The 20,680-nt window shown below is 41.5% G+C and overlaps 1 protein-coding gene across 10 annotated transcripts in view; it reads right to left on the bottom strand.

The window, feature by feature from the left end:
• Positions 1–2,598: 2,598 nt before the first annotated feature.
• The window catches only part of baz2ba (bromodomain adjacent to zinc finger domain, 2Ba), a 66,840-nt gene continuing 48,758 nt past the window's right edge, over positions 2,599–20,680 (bottom strand). The window contains exons 13-38 of one of the 10 annotated variants that reach the window (XM_040123853.1): positions 20,000–20,101; positions 19,139–19,361; positions 18,493–18,585; positions 17,311–17,372; positions 16,943–17,008; positions 16,174–16,239; positions 15,837–15,881; positions 15,516–15,542; positions 13,531–13,596; positions 13,037–13,177; positions 12,226–12,480; positions 11,341–11,564; positions 10,727–10,801; positions 10,414–10,645; positions 10,264–10,326; positions 9,532–9,676; positions 8,359–9,179; positions 7,975–8,227; positions 7,563–7,718; positions 7,080–7,240; positions 6,724–6,956; positions 5,813–5,945; positions 5,554–5,700; positions 4,693–4,994; positions 4,225–4,368; positions 2,599–4,045 (exon numbers count right to left, since the gene is read on the bottom strand). In XM_040123853.1, coding sequence (XP_039979787.1) covers positions 3,889–4,045; positions 4,225–4,368; positions 4,693–4,994; positions 5,554–5,700; positions 5,813–5,945; positions 6,724–6,956; positions 7,080–7,240; positions 7,563–7,718; positions 7,975–8,227; positions 8,359–9,179; positions 9,532–9,676; positions 10,264–10,326; positions 10,414–10,645; positions 10,727–10,801; positions 11,341–11,564; positions 12,226–12,480; positions 13,037–13,177; positions 13,531–13,596; positions 15,516–15,542; positions 15,837–15,881; positions 16,174–16,239; positions 16,943–17,008; positions 17,311–17,372; positions 18,493–18,585; positions 19,139–19,361; positions 20,000–20,101 — 4,392 coding nt within the window. In that variant the 3' untranslated portion in view covers positions 2,599–3,888. Of the gene's footprint in view, positions 4,046–4,224; positions 4,369–4,692; positions 4,995–5,553; positions 5,701–5,812; positions 5,949–6,618; positions 6,957–7,079; positions 7,241–7,562; positions 7,719–7,974; positions 8,228–8,358; positions 9,180–9,531; positions 9,677–10,263; positions 10,327–10,413; positions 10,646–10,726; positions 10,802–11,340; positions 11,565–12,225; positions 12,481–13,036; positions 13,178–13,530; positions 13,597–15,515; positions 15,543–15,836; positions 15,882–16,173; positions 16,240–16,942; positions 17,009–17,310; positions 17,373–18,492; positions 18,586–19,138; positions 19,362–19,999; positions 20,102–20,680 lie in introns of all 10 variants that reach the window. The other 9 variants (XM_040123845.1, XM_040123817.1, XM_040123809.1 and 6 more) reach the window with 9 other exon arrangements.

Below are 20,680 nucleotides of genomic sequence, written 5' to 3' on the forward strand. Positions count from 1 at the left end.
ACATTCAATTTAAAATAAAATAATGGATACTACATTGAGGTGCCAAGTCTCAGCTTTAATCTGAGTAGGTTTACATCAGTATGGAAAGAACTGTGTGGGAGATGCAGCCCTTTACACAGATAGTGTCCCAAGTTTAGGTTTAGTTCAAAAGTAACTTTGCATATCTACACATGGAGTCAAATATTTATATTCATATTCATGTTTAATATTTTGTGGAAAATCCTTTGCCGTCAATGGCTGCCTGAATCCTTTGACCCACAGACATCAGCGGACACTCTGTATCTTCCCTGGTGATGCTCTCCCAGAGTTTCACTGCAGCCTCCCTCAGCTTTTGCTTGTTGTGGAGCCTCCCTGCCTTTAGTCTGGTCTTCATCAGGGTGAGACGGCAGCTCAGTTGGACTGAGACCAGGTGACTGATTCAGCCAGCCCGAGGGTATTCCACCTCTTTGCCCCTCTTTCGGTTCCTTTGGCCGTATGCTGGTTATGAAATTTCCTCCATAGAGTTTTGATGCATTTGACTGGATTAGAGCACAGAAGTCTGCCGTATACCTCTGTATTCACCCGGCTGCTTCGATCGGCAGTGAAATTACCCATAACTGCCAGTGTGCCAGTCCCACTGGCGGCCATACATGCCTGAGCCATAACAGAACCAGATGAAGGGCGGGTTTTGGGTAATGAGGTGTTAACTTTTTTTTCCTCCAGTTTCCTCTTACCATAATTTTAATAGAGTTGGTTTTTTGTCTCATCAGTCCACAGAACTTTGTTGTAGAGCTCTACTGTTTTAGTGTGTTGTGTGTGTGTGTTTTGTGAAATGCAGCCTTCCTGTTTTTGCGGTCTACCAGGGGGTTTGCATCTAATGATGAATCCTCTGAGGTTAAGGTCATGAAGTCTTCTCTTGATCGTTGACGTTAACATGCCCCCCCCCTACATCCTGGAGTGCATTCTTGACTTGCTGTGCAGCCATGAAGGGGTTTTTCTTCACCATGAAAATGATTTTCTGCTCAACCTCAAGACTTGTGCTCCCCGTTATACCAGCTCGCTTGCCATTTTTCTAGTTTTCACATGACCACCTGCCTTTAAGAATGTACACAACTGCTGATTTTGGCAAACCAACTACCTTTGATATCTCTAGATGTTTACTTTTTTTGAGCCTCATTATTGTCTTCATCACTTGCATGGCCACCTCTTCACTCCGCATAGTGACAGACATCTCCACCTCAATCTAAATGGCAGCTGTCACCTCTTAATCCATTCTGAGCCACGCGTGAGCTCTTTTGTGCATGAACTAATTGAAACGACACACAGCTGCCCAACGAATATTTCACAGCCTAGTGTCCAATTACTTTTGAACCCCGAAAATCTGGGCACTATGTGTGTAAAGGGCTATATCTCCCACATAGTTCTTTCAATATTGACCCACTCAAATTAAAGCTGAGACTTGGCGCTTTAATGTAGTATCCATTATTCTATTTCAAATTGAATGTGCTGAAGCACAGAGCCTGAACAGCAAAAAATGTAACTGTCCAAATACGTGTGGTCATGGAAAAAAAAAAAAGGTTTGAAGAGCTCCTCTCCTTTTAATTCAATTAATGTAAAATATTGATTAAATGATCACCCTCTTTTTTTCCCTAAGTCAGAACACCGACTGTACCCTTAGTCAGACTTTCTGGTATGACCTTAATAACTTTTTCAACAGAAAATTAGACAGTCGACATCAATTCAAAAGTGAATTTATTTTATTTGGTATTTTTACTGAAATGTCTGTCCAGAAAATGTATCATTAATCTGACTTCTTTATCAGCAAAATTCCATATATACTCCACCAAATTTGTAAAATAGAAACCAAGACTTTACTGTCTTCATGTCCTACTTAAAATCCTACCTGGACACTCTGAAATGCCGTACAGACTCTGAAGCTGTGAAAACTAGAGTCTTATGAATTCGATCTGTGATTCATTTTCATTTTGTTCAATATTTTGCCTTTTTATATTTCTTTATTAATGTATTATTAGTCTGCTGCCTCGAGCACACAATGCATTGTGAATGTTGTTGGAATGGTAAACCTGTTGTAAGTTCCAGATTTACTTTTTAAAAATTCACCATGTGTGATATTTTGCACACTTTACATTTTTGTAAACTGAAAAAACACGACCTTACGCAACAGCCTACACTTTGAAATGGAACTCATAAATGCATATCAGAGCGGCAGTGATTAGTTCAGGAACTGTTTAGTTGATTGACGGAAAAATAATTGGCAACTGTTTTGAGCATCAAGTTATAGTTATGAGTCACTTTTAAAGAGAAAATGTTAATATGTTTTGGTAAGTTTTAGCTTCTCAAATGTGTAATTTTCTGGTTTCAGTAATGTTCTATAATATTAAACTTAATGTGTTTGGGTTTTTGAATGTTTGTTTGACAAAACAAGACATTTGAAGATGTCATCTTGTTAACAATTATTAGTCGCGGCCCGAAAGTATATTGATATGTAATTTCTAATTTGAAAGAATAAAAGGGAATAACCCACAGATCTACCACAACGCCTTTTTAATCAAAAGCAGTTCTGTGGAAACAAATTGAAATAAAACAAGTTTAAGTCAATTACGTTGAAAAACATCCTTTTAATAGGTCCGTGCCACACACTAGTGAAAAATAAAGCTCCTACAAAAGAATGATACTTTTATTCCACAATATCTTAAATAAAGTAACTTCAAGTACTCTTGACTTGGGTACAAAAAAATCTAGCTGCCTCCATCAGGCCACAACACACATCAAGGTTCAACACAGTGGTTACAAATGGCCTTAGGTCCTCTGTATTGTGGCAGATTACGAGGAAATGCATCATGGAAGCATAACTAAATGCTTGTTGTTCCTTTTTTTTTTTTCTGCTATGGTGAGGAATGATTTCTGTGTCACTGTCCAACTTTGGAGGCCTTGTTGGATTGAAATCATATAAAAAAATAATGTTGTCATAAGAATGAAAACTAAAAACAATAACATCCCCTACATGCCCCTGTTGGAAGGGTAGGCACTACCAAGATTAAGGAGACCACAGTGTTTGCAGAGGATATGTATATACTGTACAAACAATATTTATGATAATGTTTTCATCACGTTCACTAAAATAGAATGCTACAATCATTCTAAGGCATAAACAATATCTTAATATTCTTAAACAATTTTTACACATCGTTCCAAACAAGACATAATATTGACATTAATAAACAGTATATACACATGAATCACCATTGTCTAACTGTTCCTCTGCTGTTCCTGTAAGTAGATGCAGTTTTACAGTTTGAACAAATGAATACAGTCCTCTGATGCCCCAAAGCACTGAACAGTGTAAACAGTTTTTTTTTTTTCTTGGCTTTGTTTGATATTTGGGAGAAAAATTACAACACAAAGACACATTCCTTTTTTAATTAAAAGCAGTTCAGCTGAGTCTTCCTTTTCATAGAAAATGAAGTGGACCTTGATTCATAAATAATTATTACAAAATTAAATACATTCACTATAATACGATTAAATAACAAAAGACTATTTACAAGTAGTGGAAAGTATTCTAGCGCATCAGTGACAGTTGAGGATTCATTCAGTGCAGTGATCTGAGACAGGGAATAGTATTGCACTACAACACCCCATTTCTCTGGGACTCTTTGGGGCTTTTATCCCTGTTGTAATAAATCCAGCGCACCTCATGTAATGACTATTTTTTTTCAAGGTGACATCTCTCTTAAGCACACCGTGAGTTCCTTATTAAGGATTTGACTTCTTCTTCCATCCTGCAAAGCCATATTCGCCATCAGGAAATTGAAATAAAAGTAAAACCAACCTGGTGCTCCGATATGAAAAGTTGAATGGTTTTATGGGGAGAATCGGAACAGACTTTTAGTTTGTTTGCTTCAGAAGCTCAGTCCAGCGCTTCTCGAAGAACTTCCTCATGTTATGACCAGCTCGACCAATGTCTGAATTGTCTTCATTGAATTTTTCGCAGTTATCAAAGACCAAGTTAACATCAATGATGAAAGTCTCCAGGTTTTGATACCTGAAATAAAATTAAAAACTTCAGGTGAGAAGGTAGCACTTGCATACAGTTGATATATTATATACTGTGGTGTAACTAACACTTATTTCATAAGGAACACTCCTCTGACTTTAAATTCTGTACAGAGGCCCTGGAGGCTTTCAGTAGAAAAAGGACAAACAGAGGCAAAGGTAACTCACTGGCTGCTCACAAGCTTCTCACGTATGGTGGAGAAGTCCATCGGTTTCTTGATGACCTTCTTGTAGCCAGGGACCGATTTCAGGTTGACGGGTGTGAGAAAAGGCCATGCATCCTGATGCCGCTCCAGCTCAGCAAGGAGTACCCTGTTGAACATACAAGCGCACACACAGAAACACACATACACATGGTTAGACACAGACAAAGAATTTTATTTGTTAGGGAAAAACTCTTGGATATCACACTGAGAAGCTATCTTTTCATAAAAAACAAAACAAAACAAAAACCCAAAAAACCCAAAACACAAAAGAGTCTTATTTACTGATCAAGTGAAAACACATCAGTTCCCTGTAATTTATAGATACAATCCTACAGTCGATGGCAGCTACTGTAGAAATGTTTAGAAGAAGGCGATAAACAAATGAAGAATTCTAAAGAAAGACAAGTATGAGCAAGCCGAGGGCGTATACCTGCATAATCCCAGGTCCCTGTTGTTGTCTCTGGCTGTCTTGGCTCGCTTCACACACACAGGGTTCTCCTGATTGGCTGCTGGCAGAGCAGGTGAGGTCTCCTCCGCTTTCCTCTTCCTGCTGGAGTCTTTTGCTCCTTTCTTGGGCGTGTTGCTGGCGCTGGCCGAGTCGTCCTCTGACACTTCCCCATTACCTGTCTGCTTCCCGTTCTTCTTCGCCTCTCCACCTTTCTTCCCACCTCCTCCGCTGGATGTTACTGGTTTGCTTGGAGGCTTTTTGCTTTTGGGGAATGGACCACTAGCCTGCACAGAGGAAACAATGCATTCTCTGAGTCCTGGTGCAATTAAAACTAATAGTGTAGTGTACAATTTATAACGATTTATCAAACTAATATTTGCCTTTTCTACAACATCAATTTGTCATATCTTGCACCACCGATATTATTTAGTTCTTCCTGGGCCGCATCTATATAAAAACATCCTGTAAACCTTGCAATAAAATCTGTTGTTTTCCAGCTCCTCAGAGTATGAATATGAATGGAAAGCTTTATCGTCACTTAATAGGATAAATGCCAAATCCATGCTGCAGACAATAAAAGGTGAGAGGAAATGTAATAAAACTTTAGGGGAAATGTAAAGTCCCTGCAGCTGATGAGAATTCTTTGAGCAAGTGATGTCCTGGTGTCCTGTCGGTTAAGCTGCATAACATACTGTACGCTAAACATCTCCCTCTCTCTCTCTCTCAGTCTCTCTACTCTCCCCCCTTATTTCCTCTCATATCTCCACAGCCCACTTACAAATAATGGCGTAAAAAGCCCAAAACCATGGGCAGATGACAACGCATTATAAGCGGCTCTGATACCTTGGATATGCAGGCCGGGCAATACCAGTCTCCCTCTGGGATGCTGGTGATCTTGGGCTTGTGACAGTAAGTGTGGCAGCCTTTGTCACAGCCATCACACAGCAGCAGGAGGTCCTCATTATCTCCCTTCTTGCACATCTGACAGTACTACAAAAACAAGGGCTTTCATTAAAAACAAAACATACACTTCCGGAATAGAGTATGTTTTTCATTAATGAGGTGGGAAAATGTTTTGGTTCTTTTGTAATCTGTTGCTCACCACTTTCATGATGGACCTCTCCCAGGCAATAGACTTCTGCAGTTGCTGGATACACATGGCCAACTGGGCAGCACTACGCACTTCACTCAGAGCCTTCCTCCACACCTTCATACCGTGGGCCACCTCCTCCTCACTGCTGGGGGAAGATAATGAGGAATGATGGGAAGGTGACGAGAGACAAAGATGCACACACACACACACACACACACACACACACACAGACGTGTGAATATGTGGGCGAATTTACACACACACACACACACACACACACACACACACACACAGAGCAGTAAACTGTATCAGCTGAACCAGCCGCCAGCAAGACAGCAGACCATGAAGAGCTCCAGCTGTGCAGAGACAGGCATGAGGATTTTGGGGGGTGTAGGGCGCTGGGGAGGGGTACACACCAATTTTGTCATGTTAAGGGGACTTTCATGCAGAAAGAGTGAAGGAGTAGAACCTGTGTAAGTGTATACTGTATTGTTGGGTGCCATGAGTATGCCCATAACCAAGGTTACTGATGCACAACACCATGCAGATGACTGTAGAAAAAAACAAAAACAAACAATGCCAGTAAAGATTTCCTGAATGGAAATGAAACTAAGGGGAGCTGCCCCAACCCACCGAAGAAAAACTGCACAAGACCAAAGAAACAAACAAAAATGTCACAAGCCACCACAACAACCTGCTGTGAAAGCAGCAAAGACCCTCACTTTTTGAGTACTATGGGAAACATAAAGCACACACAGAGAGAGGAAAGGGTCTTAGTGGGAGAGTGGGGAGCTTTGGTTGGAGAAATGACCTACCCTTCCCTGTCAGCACTAGTGGATGGGGCGGGGGCAGGGACAGTGACCGTACCCACATTATCCAGCCTGATCTGAATGGTGGTACCTAAGGGGCTCCTCAGGTACCTTCTCTCGATGTTGCGCTCCAGATCAGCCAGACGTGTCACTGCTATGTCGAGCGGGTTGTCCAGGTGACGCATCACCCCGCCCTTCTCCCCCCGCTCTTCTGGATGCTCCTTGGAGTCCTTGGAGTCCTTGTCTCCCGCATTCGCTGATGCTGCCAGTGATTTCGTAGGGGGCTTGTGCTCGTAATATACCAGGTCCTCCCGCTCAGATTGAGGGTCCGGATACGTCCAGCCCTGGGAGAGGAAATAAACTGTTCAGGTCTTTGGAATGTGATCACACCACTCCACATGTATAAACATATTTTTGACTCTCCAAAATGCGTAGGGGGTATTTGTGTTCTTGTGTCAGTATTTTACCTTCACCTGCAGGCTGGCTGCGGTGACCTTCCTCTCCAGTTCCTCTACCTGCTGCAGCACGGCAATGTCCATCTCCATCGCCTGCTCCTCAACACACCAGCCTCGCACCGACTCCACACTGACCTGGCTCTCCTCCAGCTCACGCAGCTCGATCATGGCCACTAGATGGAGGGCATGATAGATATCCGTCAGCCACGAATACACACACGAACACGCTCACCAATGAAGGTAAACACATGAGCAAAGTAGCCAAACATGCGCAGACAATCATGTAGTTCAGTCATAAATAATGCAGTGTAAGAAGTGTATTCAGGGATCATCAAGGACATGCTTCTAAGTTTGAATGACAGCCGTTGATTTCATGGCGGGCTGTATCTGTTTTTATTACTATAGAAATAAACTACTTGCTACATGCTTTCAATCTTGTTAATGAATTCAAGCTATACGCAGTGATCATGTGCTCAGAAGTACTGAGAGACTTACCGTCTTTGTGTTTGGTGCAGACCTGGGGGATAATCTCCATGTATTTCTGCATCTGCCTCTGGAGGCCCTTCTCTCTGATGCCTCGGCTGTGGAGAGCATTGACTAGAGCCCTCAGCTCTTCGATGTCAGAAACCCGCCACCACCCTGTCAGCGTCTCTGAGACAATGAGCACAAACAAGCATGTAAGCTTGAAGACACTGAACATACATCACTGTAAAAAGGTGCTTTATTCAGCTATGTTATACCCAAATGAAATTGCGTACAGCAGAGCAGAACGTTCCCTAATCCAATTATCTTGGATTATTCAGGCAAGTGAAATCTTTTCAGGCAGTTGAATTCTTTTCAACTAAAAAATAAGGGTTGATCATCGTCTCTCCTCTAATTTCTCTCAGTGTTTTTTTTTGTCACTCACCCTCTGGGATGGGCCGAGCTGTGGGGTGGTCGAGGGACTTGGGCATTTCAAAGGCAGGAGAGGGCATGGATGAGGTTTTCTCAATGCGAGGTAAAGGTGATTCACTCTTACTGGAGACACTTGCTGCTGTGTTGCCCTCTAGAGAGTGACCCGGCATGGGGCTGGGGCTGCTGCACAGAGGCAGGCTGGGACTTATCATACCACTGGGCCAGCTTCCGAAAGAAATTCCCAGCAATGAACCACCTGACTTCACCTGGGAAGAAAAGAGGGAAAACAAAAGGGTAAGGGAGATGGAGGTGTAGGAGACAAATAAAGAGTCACAGTTCAGGTGATCTGGTACACATCAAATATAGCAGCTGTCTCGATTCCAGCCAGCAGCCTCACCTGCAGGGCTGATATTGGGTAGTTGAGGAGGCCAGCTGGGTGGTGTGGGCTGGCGGAGGCTGAGGCAGCAGAAGGGGTGAGAGGGAGGGCAGGGGACGGAGGCGGGGATCTGGGTCTGGCTGGGGTGGAGGATGCCTGAGGAGACACGCGGGGAGCTCCTGGAGGGGTGGTGGTGAGGGAAGAGAGGTCACAGGGGTTGCGAGGGAGCAGACTGAACCAGTGTCCGCTCCTCTCTGTCAGGACTCTGAGTAGCTGGTCGTTGGCTTGGAATGAGAGATGTGGAGATGGAGCAGGGGATGAGGTTGGAGGAGTGTTCCCTGGGCTTTCACGTGGGGCTGGCAGGCACGGGACAGATAAAGAGGTTGAGGCTGGGGGAGGGATGTTTGTAGTGTCATTAGTGGTCAACATGGAGGGGGTAGTTGCTACTGCCGGCTTAGAGGTATTGTGAGTGGGGGAGGAGGAAGTTACTGAAGTTTTGGCATTAGGAGTGCCCACTGGGCTGCCATTTTGTCTCACATGGGGGCTCTCCTTGTCCTCTGCCTTCACAGTTTCTTTGCCAACGTCCTTGTTGACGTCTCGGAGCGAGCACAGTTTGGATACACAGCCTGGCTGCTGGTAGAAGAGGGTCGGGGAGTTCCTCTTCCCCTCATGCTCCTTATCCTCCTCTTTCTGTTGCTCCAAACCTTGTGTTCGAATGCCCTGCCCATCAAGGCTGGTGGGTTTCTCCTTCTCCAACTCGATCTCCTGAGGTTCTTCTTTGACCTTGACCTCCTCTGCTGCCCTCCTCCTCCTCTGTCGCTCCTCCTCCAGTTCCTCTGGTGCTGCGGGGAAATGAGAGAGCGTACTATTAATCTAGCTGAAAACGCTACTACTATGGTTGGTATTACAGCTGAACAGATTATTCTACACTTCTTCTGGAAGATAAGTAGAGTTGCGTTAGATTATTAGAGTTTACAGGTGCAATCTAAAATAAATCTTAAGATAAAGTAAACATCATCAGTATATTTCATAGTGCCAAAAAGATATGTTTACAACACTTCTTTCTTCCTCCACCTGCAACATGAAATCTTTTTCTATCATTTTTATTTTCCACATATTTATGGAGTGTGCATGAAGCATATATAATATAATATAAAAATTAATCAAATGTAGTTTGTACTGTGCTGTCAATACCTTCTCCACTCTCCATGGCTTCAATGAAGACCCCTCCACAGTGGGGAAGTACCCAGTACCGGCGGCGGTAACGGTCCTGGCCATACATCATGGAGCGCAGAGAGTGGGAGATCTCAAACAGCTTTCTTCTGGTCTGATGATGCTGCTGCAATGGTACAAAACATACTCTGTGATTTCTATATATTAAAAAAAACAAACAAAAGACACTTATGCTACCTAATGTCCTTTTGTAATCACCGTGATATATTGAGCATTACGTGCTATGCTAATGAGGTAATTTCTTATGCTAATTAAGGCCTTCATTAGTAAATAGCCCTATGTATGCATACATGTTCATGAAATTTACAAAAACATGGTTTTTCTTTATTAAATTATTTAGAGGTTGTAGCTATTTTAAGAAAATACGTTTTTTAATATATATATAATTAAACATCTTCTAAAATCTAACAAGATTATCTAGAGTTTAGGACAACTTCGTGGCAACAGTCAGTGAAGTCCTGTATAACCATGCACAATGATGGTGGGGAATAAAAAACAGCATTAAAACCCCACATTTCAGTGGTTTATCTCTTCAGAGTCGCTCGCCCAGGAGACTTTTTATCATCGCACGGCGTGTCCTGTTTTTAATCCAACATTATCAGTGTCAGCCAACCATGCCTTCACTATCTGATGCCTTATAAGTTAATGAGTTACTGACTTTCTTGCAGCACTTGTAGATTTTAAGGAACATACCTTGGCTAACTTCTCTATCTGCTTCTCAAGCTCCTCGATACTGGTGGCTTGGTCAACATCATCCTGACAGGACAGAACAAATACAGTAAATGACTGAAAGCAACCCACTATGGTCAGTTTTGATAATCCATCTATCTGTTCTATCTGTACCTCATCATATGTCTCCACTTTTTTAACTTTCTTAATTTCTTCCTCCTCCTCCTCATCCTCCTCCTCTGCCTGGTCATCACTGTCGTCATCATCGTCTTCATCATCGTCACTGTCCCCACCCAGTTTCCTCTTGCGTTTGGTGGCAGAGGACGGAGTACCAACAGACTGGTTCTCTTCCACACCCATACTGGCCTCCCTCTTCCCAGTGCGTTTGGCATAAATGGTCCTGAGCCTGCATAAACACACAAACAGGTTCAGTGTCACAGTGTACAGAGACTTATATCATTATTGTTTAGGATTAAAGAAAACTCACTTCTTCAGTTTTCCCTCCATAATGATCTTGTCCTTCCTCATGTTAGCCATCTGATCCAGGCTCTTGTCAATCTCACTGCAAGAGGAAATGCAATCCTGTCAGTTACAGTTGTACATCTATGTTTTTGGTATTCTAAGAAAGTAATAACAAATATATTAAGTAAAAGACAAAAGCTCAAAGCGGCTGGCAACTATCTGAAGCCCAAGTTAAAAGCTTAATAAGCTGGTATCCCAGAGCACAAATTAATACTTGCATAATTTCCTTACAATCAAAAGGACTTTACTGCTAATTACTGCTCCCTTCGGAAGCTTTATTAAGCATTTTCCACTGCATCAATAAAACATACCATTATTGGCTACTGAATAACTTGAGTCTTAAGCAATATATAAGCACCTGCAGTACATGATAGATGAATGTGTGGTATCAGTACGTGGTTGGTGAACAGTAGTGTTCCATTTCTATTTTTGTGTTTTTATTTATGTAAATTCAGAGGTACAGGAAGTATCGAAGCATTTTATAATCATCCAATAGTATATGTCACTGACACAGAAAACAAGTACTCAACAGTGATCAGTTCGACAGTTTCACTTTTCAGTTTCACCAGGATCAGCTACCTGATAACGGCTTTGCTGCAGGCTAGCTCATTAGCCAGGAAGCCCAGAATTGAGGCTTTCTGGGCAGGCGTGTGGGCCTGAAAGGCCTTGGTCTTCAGACTGAGGGCCAGAGGAGCCAGTTCTGTATGGGCACAATGGGCTCCCATGTACATCTGTAGCACCTCAGACACATTATCCCTGTTGATGCCAACATTGGTCAGGTGGTCCCCCAGCATGGTTTTTGTCTGAAAGAGGAGCAGAGGATGATAAACACGCAAGGTTGATGAACACTTCTTGATAAATTTCAGCTGATCTGACTTCCAAGCTTGTTATTTGTCACTTTAGTATTATTAGCAATGTAATATACATATGCATTAAATCACGGCAGAGAAAAAAGTACTTCAAAATCTCAACACTTCAACCAAAAATAACACTATGACAATGGAAATTAAAAAATCTTACATACGGTCTAATACTGCTAAATTGAATATTTGTTTAAGTAAAAGTACAGAAGCATTAGCTCTAAAATTAATATCAAAGTATCAAATGTAAAAGTACTCATTTTGTCTTTTTCAGATTAAATGAATGGCTGGTGCATTAACCTTTAAGAGATATTTTAAGACTGTAGGCGCTTTAGAAGCTGCTAGGTCTACATACTCCATGTGTGGATTGGTAATTTAAATGTAAGCAATGCATCATATATACTGAGTTTACCCCACAGTTAGCAGGTAAAACAATATATGACAATACTAATAAACTTTATGTATTATATAGCCATGAAGTAACTATCATATTGAGCAACAAATGCCATATTTCTGTCTCAGATGTAATTACCAAGCTGGTTCCACTGGTTGAAAATGATACACAAGTACAATGCATGACTCTACCAACTTTGAACTACTTCACCTTTTGTCCAGGTGGCAAACCAGGATCACAGACCGCAAGAGAAAGCAGTTTGACCAGAAGGTCTTGGACGTGGCCCATGCTGTCCCCAACATTGAGCAAGCCCTCCTGTAGCATGCCCAGGGTGGGCACATCCACATTCAAATCTAGCCCCAAAACCTTGCCGAAGCCTCGCAGGAACTGCATCAGCATCAGGCAGTCCGACACAGCACGACCTGGCAGGATGAGTCCAGGAATGCGGGAGAATTCGGGGAGAGGCTGGCCAAAGGAAAGTGAGTAAAGTGGGATTTGTGGGTGTTTTTGCTGTTGTATGCGTTACTGTGAGGAAATTAAATCCTATCTGGACAACAGATATTATGATTTAAACAACTACGGTAAATGGGAGGAAAGCTGTCATTATATCACACATCTGTTGACTGTTATCAAGATGATGCGTTCCAAATTTATAGTAATAAGTGCTTATTTTCTACATTATGCAGTACTCCTCTTTAACCACTTGGGGGTACACATTTCCACAAATAAAAATGCTTACTACCAGGTGGTCTCATTTTAAGTACTGACCCAGAAGAAAATGTTACAATAATAATAAAAATAATAATGATAATAATAATAATAAGACAGGAATATAATAACAATAATAAAATGACACTCTACTGCCCTAAATCTACATATTTAGCAGCACTCAAATGAGAAAAGCTGACAATCTACTTTACATTACATTGTATATAGACTAAAACTTACATTGCTTTTTTTTTCTTTTTGTGATCAACTTTACACTCACAGCAATGAACAGATGAGCGACTGTCTAAGCTACCTTGTGATCAGACAGACACATGTCTTCATTTGGCTTCTTCAGTTCCCTCGCTATCTCCAGCTCCAGCCTCCGTTGCTCCAGTTTACGCTCTTTGTTCAGGCGCTTCTCATCCCTTTTCTCCTGCCGCAAGCGCTCACGCTCCTAGAGAGTACAAAATTCAAGGGAGCATTAGGGAAGCCAAGTGTGCGTGAGCGTGTGTGTGTGTGCAATTGCGTGTATGTATCTGTGTGTGTGCGCGCATGCGTGTGTAAAAACAGACAAGAAGGTTTACTTGACTTTGCCGAGCAGTATTAGAATTCAGCCTAATGCTGCTGTGCATTCAAAGGAAAGTGCTTGAGGCCAGAATCCTTTGACTTGGTAAGTGTGTAGAAAAAAAAATGAATGGAGGGAGGAACGCACAAAATAGGAGAGAAAGTGGGAATAATGACTGAGACTCTTTTTATGGAGTGGACTGTATATGTATTTCTGCATTCATTTGTGTGCATATAGACTACCTCTGCTTTCTTGCGAGCCTCAACAGCCTTCATCAGCATTACATGTTGCCTCCTCCTCTCCCTCTCCTAGAGTGGAAAAAACAGAGGCACATTAACAAGCACACATTGTACATACGATACTCAAGGTCGACTAAATTTAGTGTGTATTCATGTAAAATTGTGATGCACTAAATTCAATAGAGGCACCATACTTCAACAAACACAAAACAATGCTTCACATGTATACACTTTCACATGTATGGTGGAAGCATAAGTGAAGAGTACAGTAGTACAATGACAACCAAAAAGCAACACATAGATGCGATACAAAGTAGATGTGATGACAGGCTCAAAAAGAGAAGCAGCTGGAATCGGTGACGGCGCCTCTAAACTAAAGCTGACACAACAAAAGCAACAAAACACTGGTTGCCAGAAATCTTCTGACATGCCACATTGGCATTACGATCAAAATAATAAATTCAATTACATGAGTCAATGCTAATGTTTATTTGACACATCATTCTAATAATATTTGGTGAGGGGACGACAAAGAGGAATGGACGGTGAAAAGTAGCTACAAACCGAGCAGTTCCACTTCAGTGACTTTGGCAGCTTAAGTATTAGCCCAGTATGTGACTACTGAGGATGAGACATCTATGTTGTTCTTTGGTGCATGATACACAGCCTACTGCAAAAGGGCACAGGAATCACCGGTGACTGACTATCATTTCATTTGATCTCTTTAGGTTTCCCGCTCCACTGTATCAGGCTGTCATTCCCTCTGTGATCCACCAGAAAGACACAATTGCCACTATTAGGGCTTGCCAAGGACATTTCCAGCACATAGTGAATAAAATGGGCTGTTTGTGAGGATTTTTTTGTCACTGTGATGAACAAAACAGGCTGAATGCCAAGCACTCTACTGCAATATTTCTACTTTCTTATTGGTTTGATTTATCTACAAATGGAAAACTTCAAAAAGAACAAGTTCAGAAAGGACATGAAGCCCGTGGCATTCAGCTTTTTCTAGCCTCCCAATTCATCAAAAACACTAAATATGTTTAAGGTTATTATGATAACAAACTACAATACATCAAATGCAATACAATTGCACATGACAACCATAAATACCAGGATTATTTCATCTCAATATGCCCCCCCCCTCCTTCATTGTGTTCTGTGTGAAGGTAACAAGGGGTTGATGCAACAATCGGCTCAGAGTCCACTGTGAAAAAGATAGGCAGACCTTTAGATTCAGCTGCGACTGTGTATGAGTGAGAAGGGCTACAAGCAAGACAGCCAGGCCAAAATAAAATGCTACACGGAACCATATTTGTCCCCATGGTGGAACGGATTATATAGAGTCTATCAGAGTCTATCAGATCTATTTTCAAGCAAAGGTTGCGCTGGGCCCTCACCAAACTTGAGGGGGGAGATCTGGAAGTGTCTCCACCATAAAGACAAAATGATTCTCAGTAGCTGTTTTCATTCTTTGTGCAGAGTACAGAAACAGTGAATGACAGAGAGGCCGGGATGGGGCAGGTTAAAGTCCAGCACTCTGTGGACTGCAGAACAGATGCACGGACGAACAGATACAAGCTCAATGTCTGGGCCAAAATCGTCAAGCACTCATGGGTAACACAGGCTACTCCAATACAACAGTTAGACAATGTATGTGATGGATGGAAACTCCTCGAGTGCACTTTAAGACAGTGAGTGTGGATTGGCTAGCAGTCTTTGCAATGCATTCTGAGTAGAGGGGGTAGGATGGGGGAGGGGGACAGAAGCTGCTTGGCCACCGTCACAGGGTCAGTTGTCCCTCAGGATGAGCAGATGGAGGCAGCATACTGACTCATTTTCTCTTTTGTTGGTTTTGCTGGAAAGCCATGCAGAAGAATGTAGTATGACAGCAGCCAGTGCTACACTTAATGCATTGCTATGACAACCATAACACAACCAGTTACACGATGCAGGTGTTAGATGTACAAAAATAAACATACCCATACCATATCTAGTCTATGCCTCTCCAACTCCTGGCAGAGAGAGTTGGCAAAATATTAAGGAACAGAAGTAATATCCAGTACCAATAAGCATGGGGTTTAATAATTCAATAGATGTTTGGTCATTAACCATATTTATATATATATATACTCACACATGCCTGTATTTAAATGTATGTAGATGCACATAAATATTCACACAAAAACACACACACACACGCCAACATACACACCTGCAAGTTTTTTTATTGAAGTTTGAGGCAAATGGTTTTATTCAGCAGTAACTATTATGTTCAAGGCGCTGATCAAGTTGTAGTGAATGCCTACCTGGTGTTTGAGAATCTCCGCCTGCTGTCTCCTCAACTCTTTCTCCTTGAAGGCGAGAAAAAGAAGATGAGGGAAAAATCAATATGCTTCCATAGTGCCAATATCTTGAAAATCACTACAGACTGATGGAATTTCAGCACATTTCAAAGGGCCACTCTTATTTTATTGCCAGCTACTTCTTAAGGGGAAGAAGACTCACATTATCATTTTCGTATGGAACATACAGTGATTCATGTGAATTTTGAGCAAAAAGGGTTCCATGCCACATATGTAGGAATATTACACCAACTGTAATTTTACATCTTTTTCAAGAGTTTCATTAAAAATATAAACATACCTTTATCCGTTTTTCAGCCTCCAATATTTTGGCATTGGCAGCTTCCTCCTTCTTTTTCCGTTTGGCCTATGAATAAAGATTAAGGTCAAGAATCACAGAGACAGTCGTACTGTATATCAATCAGTCTTGGATGAGGACTTTGCTGCACTTTAACTGATTGTTTGCAGTTTTCTGGTTTGAGCAAGGATTTCATGCTCCTCAATGCCAGTCAAATTTGTAAAACACAGTGAATGAATAATGTATCTCTTTAACACATAATTGTGAAAATGTTGAAGCCTCCTGTTAAGAGTGGCTTGCCAACCGTGTCAACTCAAAATTGATTTAGTCCTGCTAAAACACTTTGAAGCTACTACAGTATAATTGTGTGCGCTTACGTATGTATGTGTTTGTGTGTGTGTGTGTGTGTGTGTGTGGATGTGTATGCACCTTTGCATGTGTGTTTGTGTGTGTGGAAAACATCGCCTCTTTTTTCCTCGACCCACTTATGCTAAACTGTTACTGTTGTCTGATGAAAAAAAGACTTTTCTGTCCAATTTAAATAAGGTCTGAAGAGGCAGCAACAGCCATTTTAATATTCAACAGCCGTCAACCAAGACCAATTTAGCATTAGTTCCATGTGGAATTATGCCTAAGAAGACGCAACTCCCTCCAATGCGTGCTGCTGTTCAGTAATGAGCTTTAGGAAGATTAAAACACTATAGACTGAGGGGTTGTAGCTATCCAGGAATGTTCTGCTTAATCAGAGGTGCTGTTGGATCAGATTCTGTACCTCCAAAATTTGCTGCGCCCTGAGTTCCTTCTCCATCCGAATCTGCTGAATACGCTTGATCTTTTCCTGTAAAAAAAAACAAAAAGAAACAAAACAAAACATAATCTCTCAATAATTTAGACACTGGAAAACATCCACAGATAAAATCGCTTTCTAATCACTCTATTCCAATTGGGGTGGGCAAAAAAAAAAACATAACAATTTAGTACAAGAGGTAATGATAGTAATTGAAAAGCAAGCTTTAAAGCATCACAAAATAACCATTCAGCATTTACTGCAGTGCAGACAGGGACTATGTGAGTCAGGGCACTTAGATAAGGAGAAAGGGAAGAAAAACATTTGTCAGCACAGACATAAAGAAGACCCACCTGCTGCTTTAGAATCTTGATCTGCTCTTTCTGCTTCCTTCTCTCCTCTGCTGCCATGATAGCTACAAGAGTCAAGTCGGCGTAATATTAGAGTCTACAAAAATGGCCTACAAAGCTGAGCTACCAACTGTATCCATATCTGACAGAATTGCAGTTGTTATGCTTTATTTATTTAGGAGGTCTCACCGAGATGTGTTTTACATGAGAGGTCGAGAAATTCAGAGAACTAGATCACCACTAAGATGAGTCAGTCACGCAAAACAATCATAACACACACAAACATTATTAAAAGTAATAGCATGTGAAGTCTATTAGAGGAACGAGTGACTCTAACATCAAATATTAGAAACCAGAGAGATGAGTTTAATCATAATAAGCACACAGTATTATTGAAAACTCAAAGAAAGCATCTTATCTAATAATGTAATCATCATCAATATCAAAAGCTTTAGAGAGATCAAAAAAGAGTGAAGCACACTGTTTATTTTTATCAGTCATCCACAACTGTAGTTCCAGCAGTTATCGCACTATGAGCAGGTCCTAAACTCGACTCCTATGCCTGGAGGATATTATTAAACTCCACGAAGACACAGAATTGTGAGTTGATCAGTGATTCTAGGATTTTAGACAGACAGGAAAGACTAGATATAGGCAGATAGCTTTTAGGTCACCAGTGTCACTAAATTTATGCGATGGATCTGAGCCCATTTACATATTTTAGCAGCTGTAAAAGTTTAATTAAAAATATGGTAAAGTGATGTTCACATACATCAAAATTGTCTGCTCTGGTTTAAATGTATCGGTGCATTATACATTTTAGAATATATGCCATGCCTGCTTCTAGTTTTGAGTTTAAGTGATTGAAGCAAACAGTCGTAAGATTTTGATCAGATTTTTTTTTTTAGCTACAACGTCGTGTGGATGAATTTAAAAAATGTATAAGCATAATGTTTGAAACCAGCAGCAAGGCACCGATAAAGATTAGAGTAGAAAGAAGATTAAAGCTTGTGCTTTAAAGTGATGAAAATAAATATGTACATACAAACAACCACCCTGCTGTCTTTATACTACATCCATTTAGATCCAAGTGATTTGCAGCGACTGACTGACCAAACGAATAACCCCCGCCACCATCCTTACAACCCCATGCTCTTGTTAACAGCCCAAAAAAACGGAGTTTACCTTGCTGCTTCCGAGCTTCTTTGGCTGCACGTGCCAGTGCCTGCTTTTCCAGTTTTCTCATCAGTTTCATCTGGGCGGCCTGTCGGGCTATTTCTGCACAGAACGGGAAGAAAAGCGCTGTCAGTGAGAAATTTTCGGAGAATACCCAAATGGTCCTGTAGCCTGACATTGCACATTTGACTGAGATCATCCTCTGCCTTCCATTGAATATGGACAAAACTGGGGACAGACACACAAATCAATCTTTCCCTATAAGGATTAACATATATGTATGCAATTTGTAAATTAACATTTTAAAATACTGAAATATACATGGCTAAAATAATTTTACGAGGGTAGAACTGACTACCGCAGGGTTCTGTTGCCATAAAAAATGATTTTACTTTGTAATAACACCATCAGCAGTTATGTTATTATCAAAGCCACACAAAAGCCCAGTAACATCAAAAAGGACAAAACAATGCTGATTCGAAGTAGGCGGCGCAAACTAACAAGCATGACAGAAAAAACTGACTTATCCATATACTATAAAAATAGTTAAAACTGTAAACCTTTGCTTAGCCTCTGCAACCTGAATAATGGCTGGTTGATTAATGACACACACACAAAAGACAAACATATTTCAGGGCTCATTTCCTCTGCTAACCTTGAGCCTCTAGTTTGCGCAGAAGTTTGACCTCACTGGGACTGGGGCCCTCGGGCGCCAGCGGATCGCCAACATTGGGGGGTCGTCCCTTCCTCCGTCGGGTACCTTTGGCTCCTTCACCCGCTAATTGACGCTCTGAATTAGGGGGGCGACCCCTACGACCTTCCATGGCCAAAATACGAGGAATCACCTCCTCTTCCTTCAGAAGGCTCCACTGTAAACCCTAGAAAGTAGACAGAGGAAAAAGTAGAAGTGGAGAGATTGGGGGGGGGGGTGGAGAGGTGTAACAGTGAGTGACTTGTTGACAAACGTAATTTCATGTGACTATCGAACAATTTAATCGTTACCTAACTTGACTCTGACTCGGTGCATTCAACAGTGATTCAAATAAGATATTCCTAATTTTTCTAAATTATGCTATAATTCATTATATTTCCTAGAATACACAGTAAAAAGCTGGCTAAACAATGCATTCAATAAGAATTACTCATACCTTTGATCATCTATTTTAGATTTTATGTAATCTGTATCTCTGGCCCCTCAGCACTGTGTATACTGTATCTGGTTTTATGGAATTTCTCTGTTCTGTTTCCAATTATACACACAAATACTGTTTCTAGTTTATCTCTTTGTATAACAGACACATAACATGGCATATATCACTGGTCACCTGTGGAAGTAATGTCAGCTGATTATTACATTTCTCCATGCACAGTGAGAGATCTATGAACTAGGACTACTGAGGGTTTTGGTTGATTCCTATCCATGCCCTGATAGTGACTGCTGCATGAAGCTTTGCCTGCCGCTAGATGAAAAGATGAACAGGGATCAGGGAGACAGAGAGAGATGAAAGGCAGTCACCTGGGGTCCTTCTCTGGCTTCATAGAAGTCACCAACCCTTATCTTTGCACTGAAGCTAAAATTATCACGCGTGATGCCACTTATTCCATTTCTGGATAGATACTACAGAAGAGAAAATAATAATGGCGTTGGTTTAGGCAGAAAAAAAATTGCGAAATTAGCGACATTGAAAAGCAACTGGGAAGCACTAGATTGGAGGGAGTCTAAGGTTACAGTGTGCATCTATGCAGTGCTACTAATCATTATAAAAGCCGGGGGACAAATAAAGAGCAAGAGCTCTCAGGAGAGAAAAACGGTTCTGACCTTGGGGTGCACAATTCAGGCCCTCCCTCATTTATCTGTGGCATTGCCGGGCTTTTTGCTGCCTACTCACTGACTAGAAGTGACTGAATGTTACTGAGTATACATTTTTTTTTGTTCACATTACTACACTCAAAGGCAATTTTGGCAATCAGTGTGGTTGAGCTTTTGATGAATCAAACAAAGAAGATTATACACTATAATATATTGTACAAATGGGGCCAAAGCTGTGCACCCCAACACTAAACATAAATCACTTTTTTTGGTGGGGGTGAGGGGGTGAGGGGGGTGGGGGTGGGGTGGGGGGGGGGCACAAGAAGTGAATCTAAGAATATCATCTCTCGCTATTAGGGTCATAGAAAGCATGGGGGGCTGGGGGTG

This window comes from Xiphias gladius, chromosome 1, assembly GCF_016859285.1.
Source record: "Xiphias gladius isolate SHS-SW01 ecotype Sanya breed wild chromosome 1, ASM1685928v1, whole genome shotgun sequence".
NCBI classification, from domain to species: Eukaryota; Metazoa; Chordata; class Actinopteri; order Istiophoriformes; family Xiphiidae; genus Xiphias; species Xiphias gladius.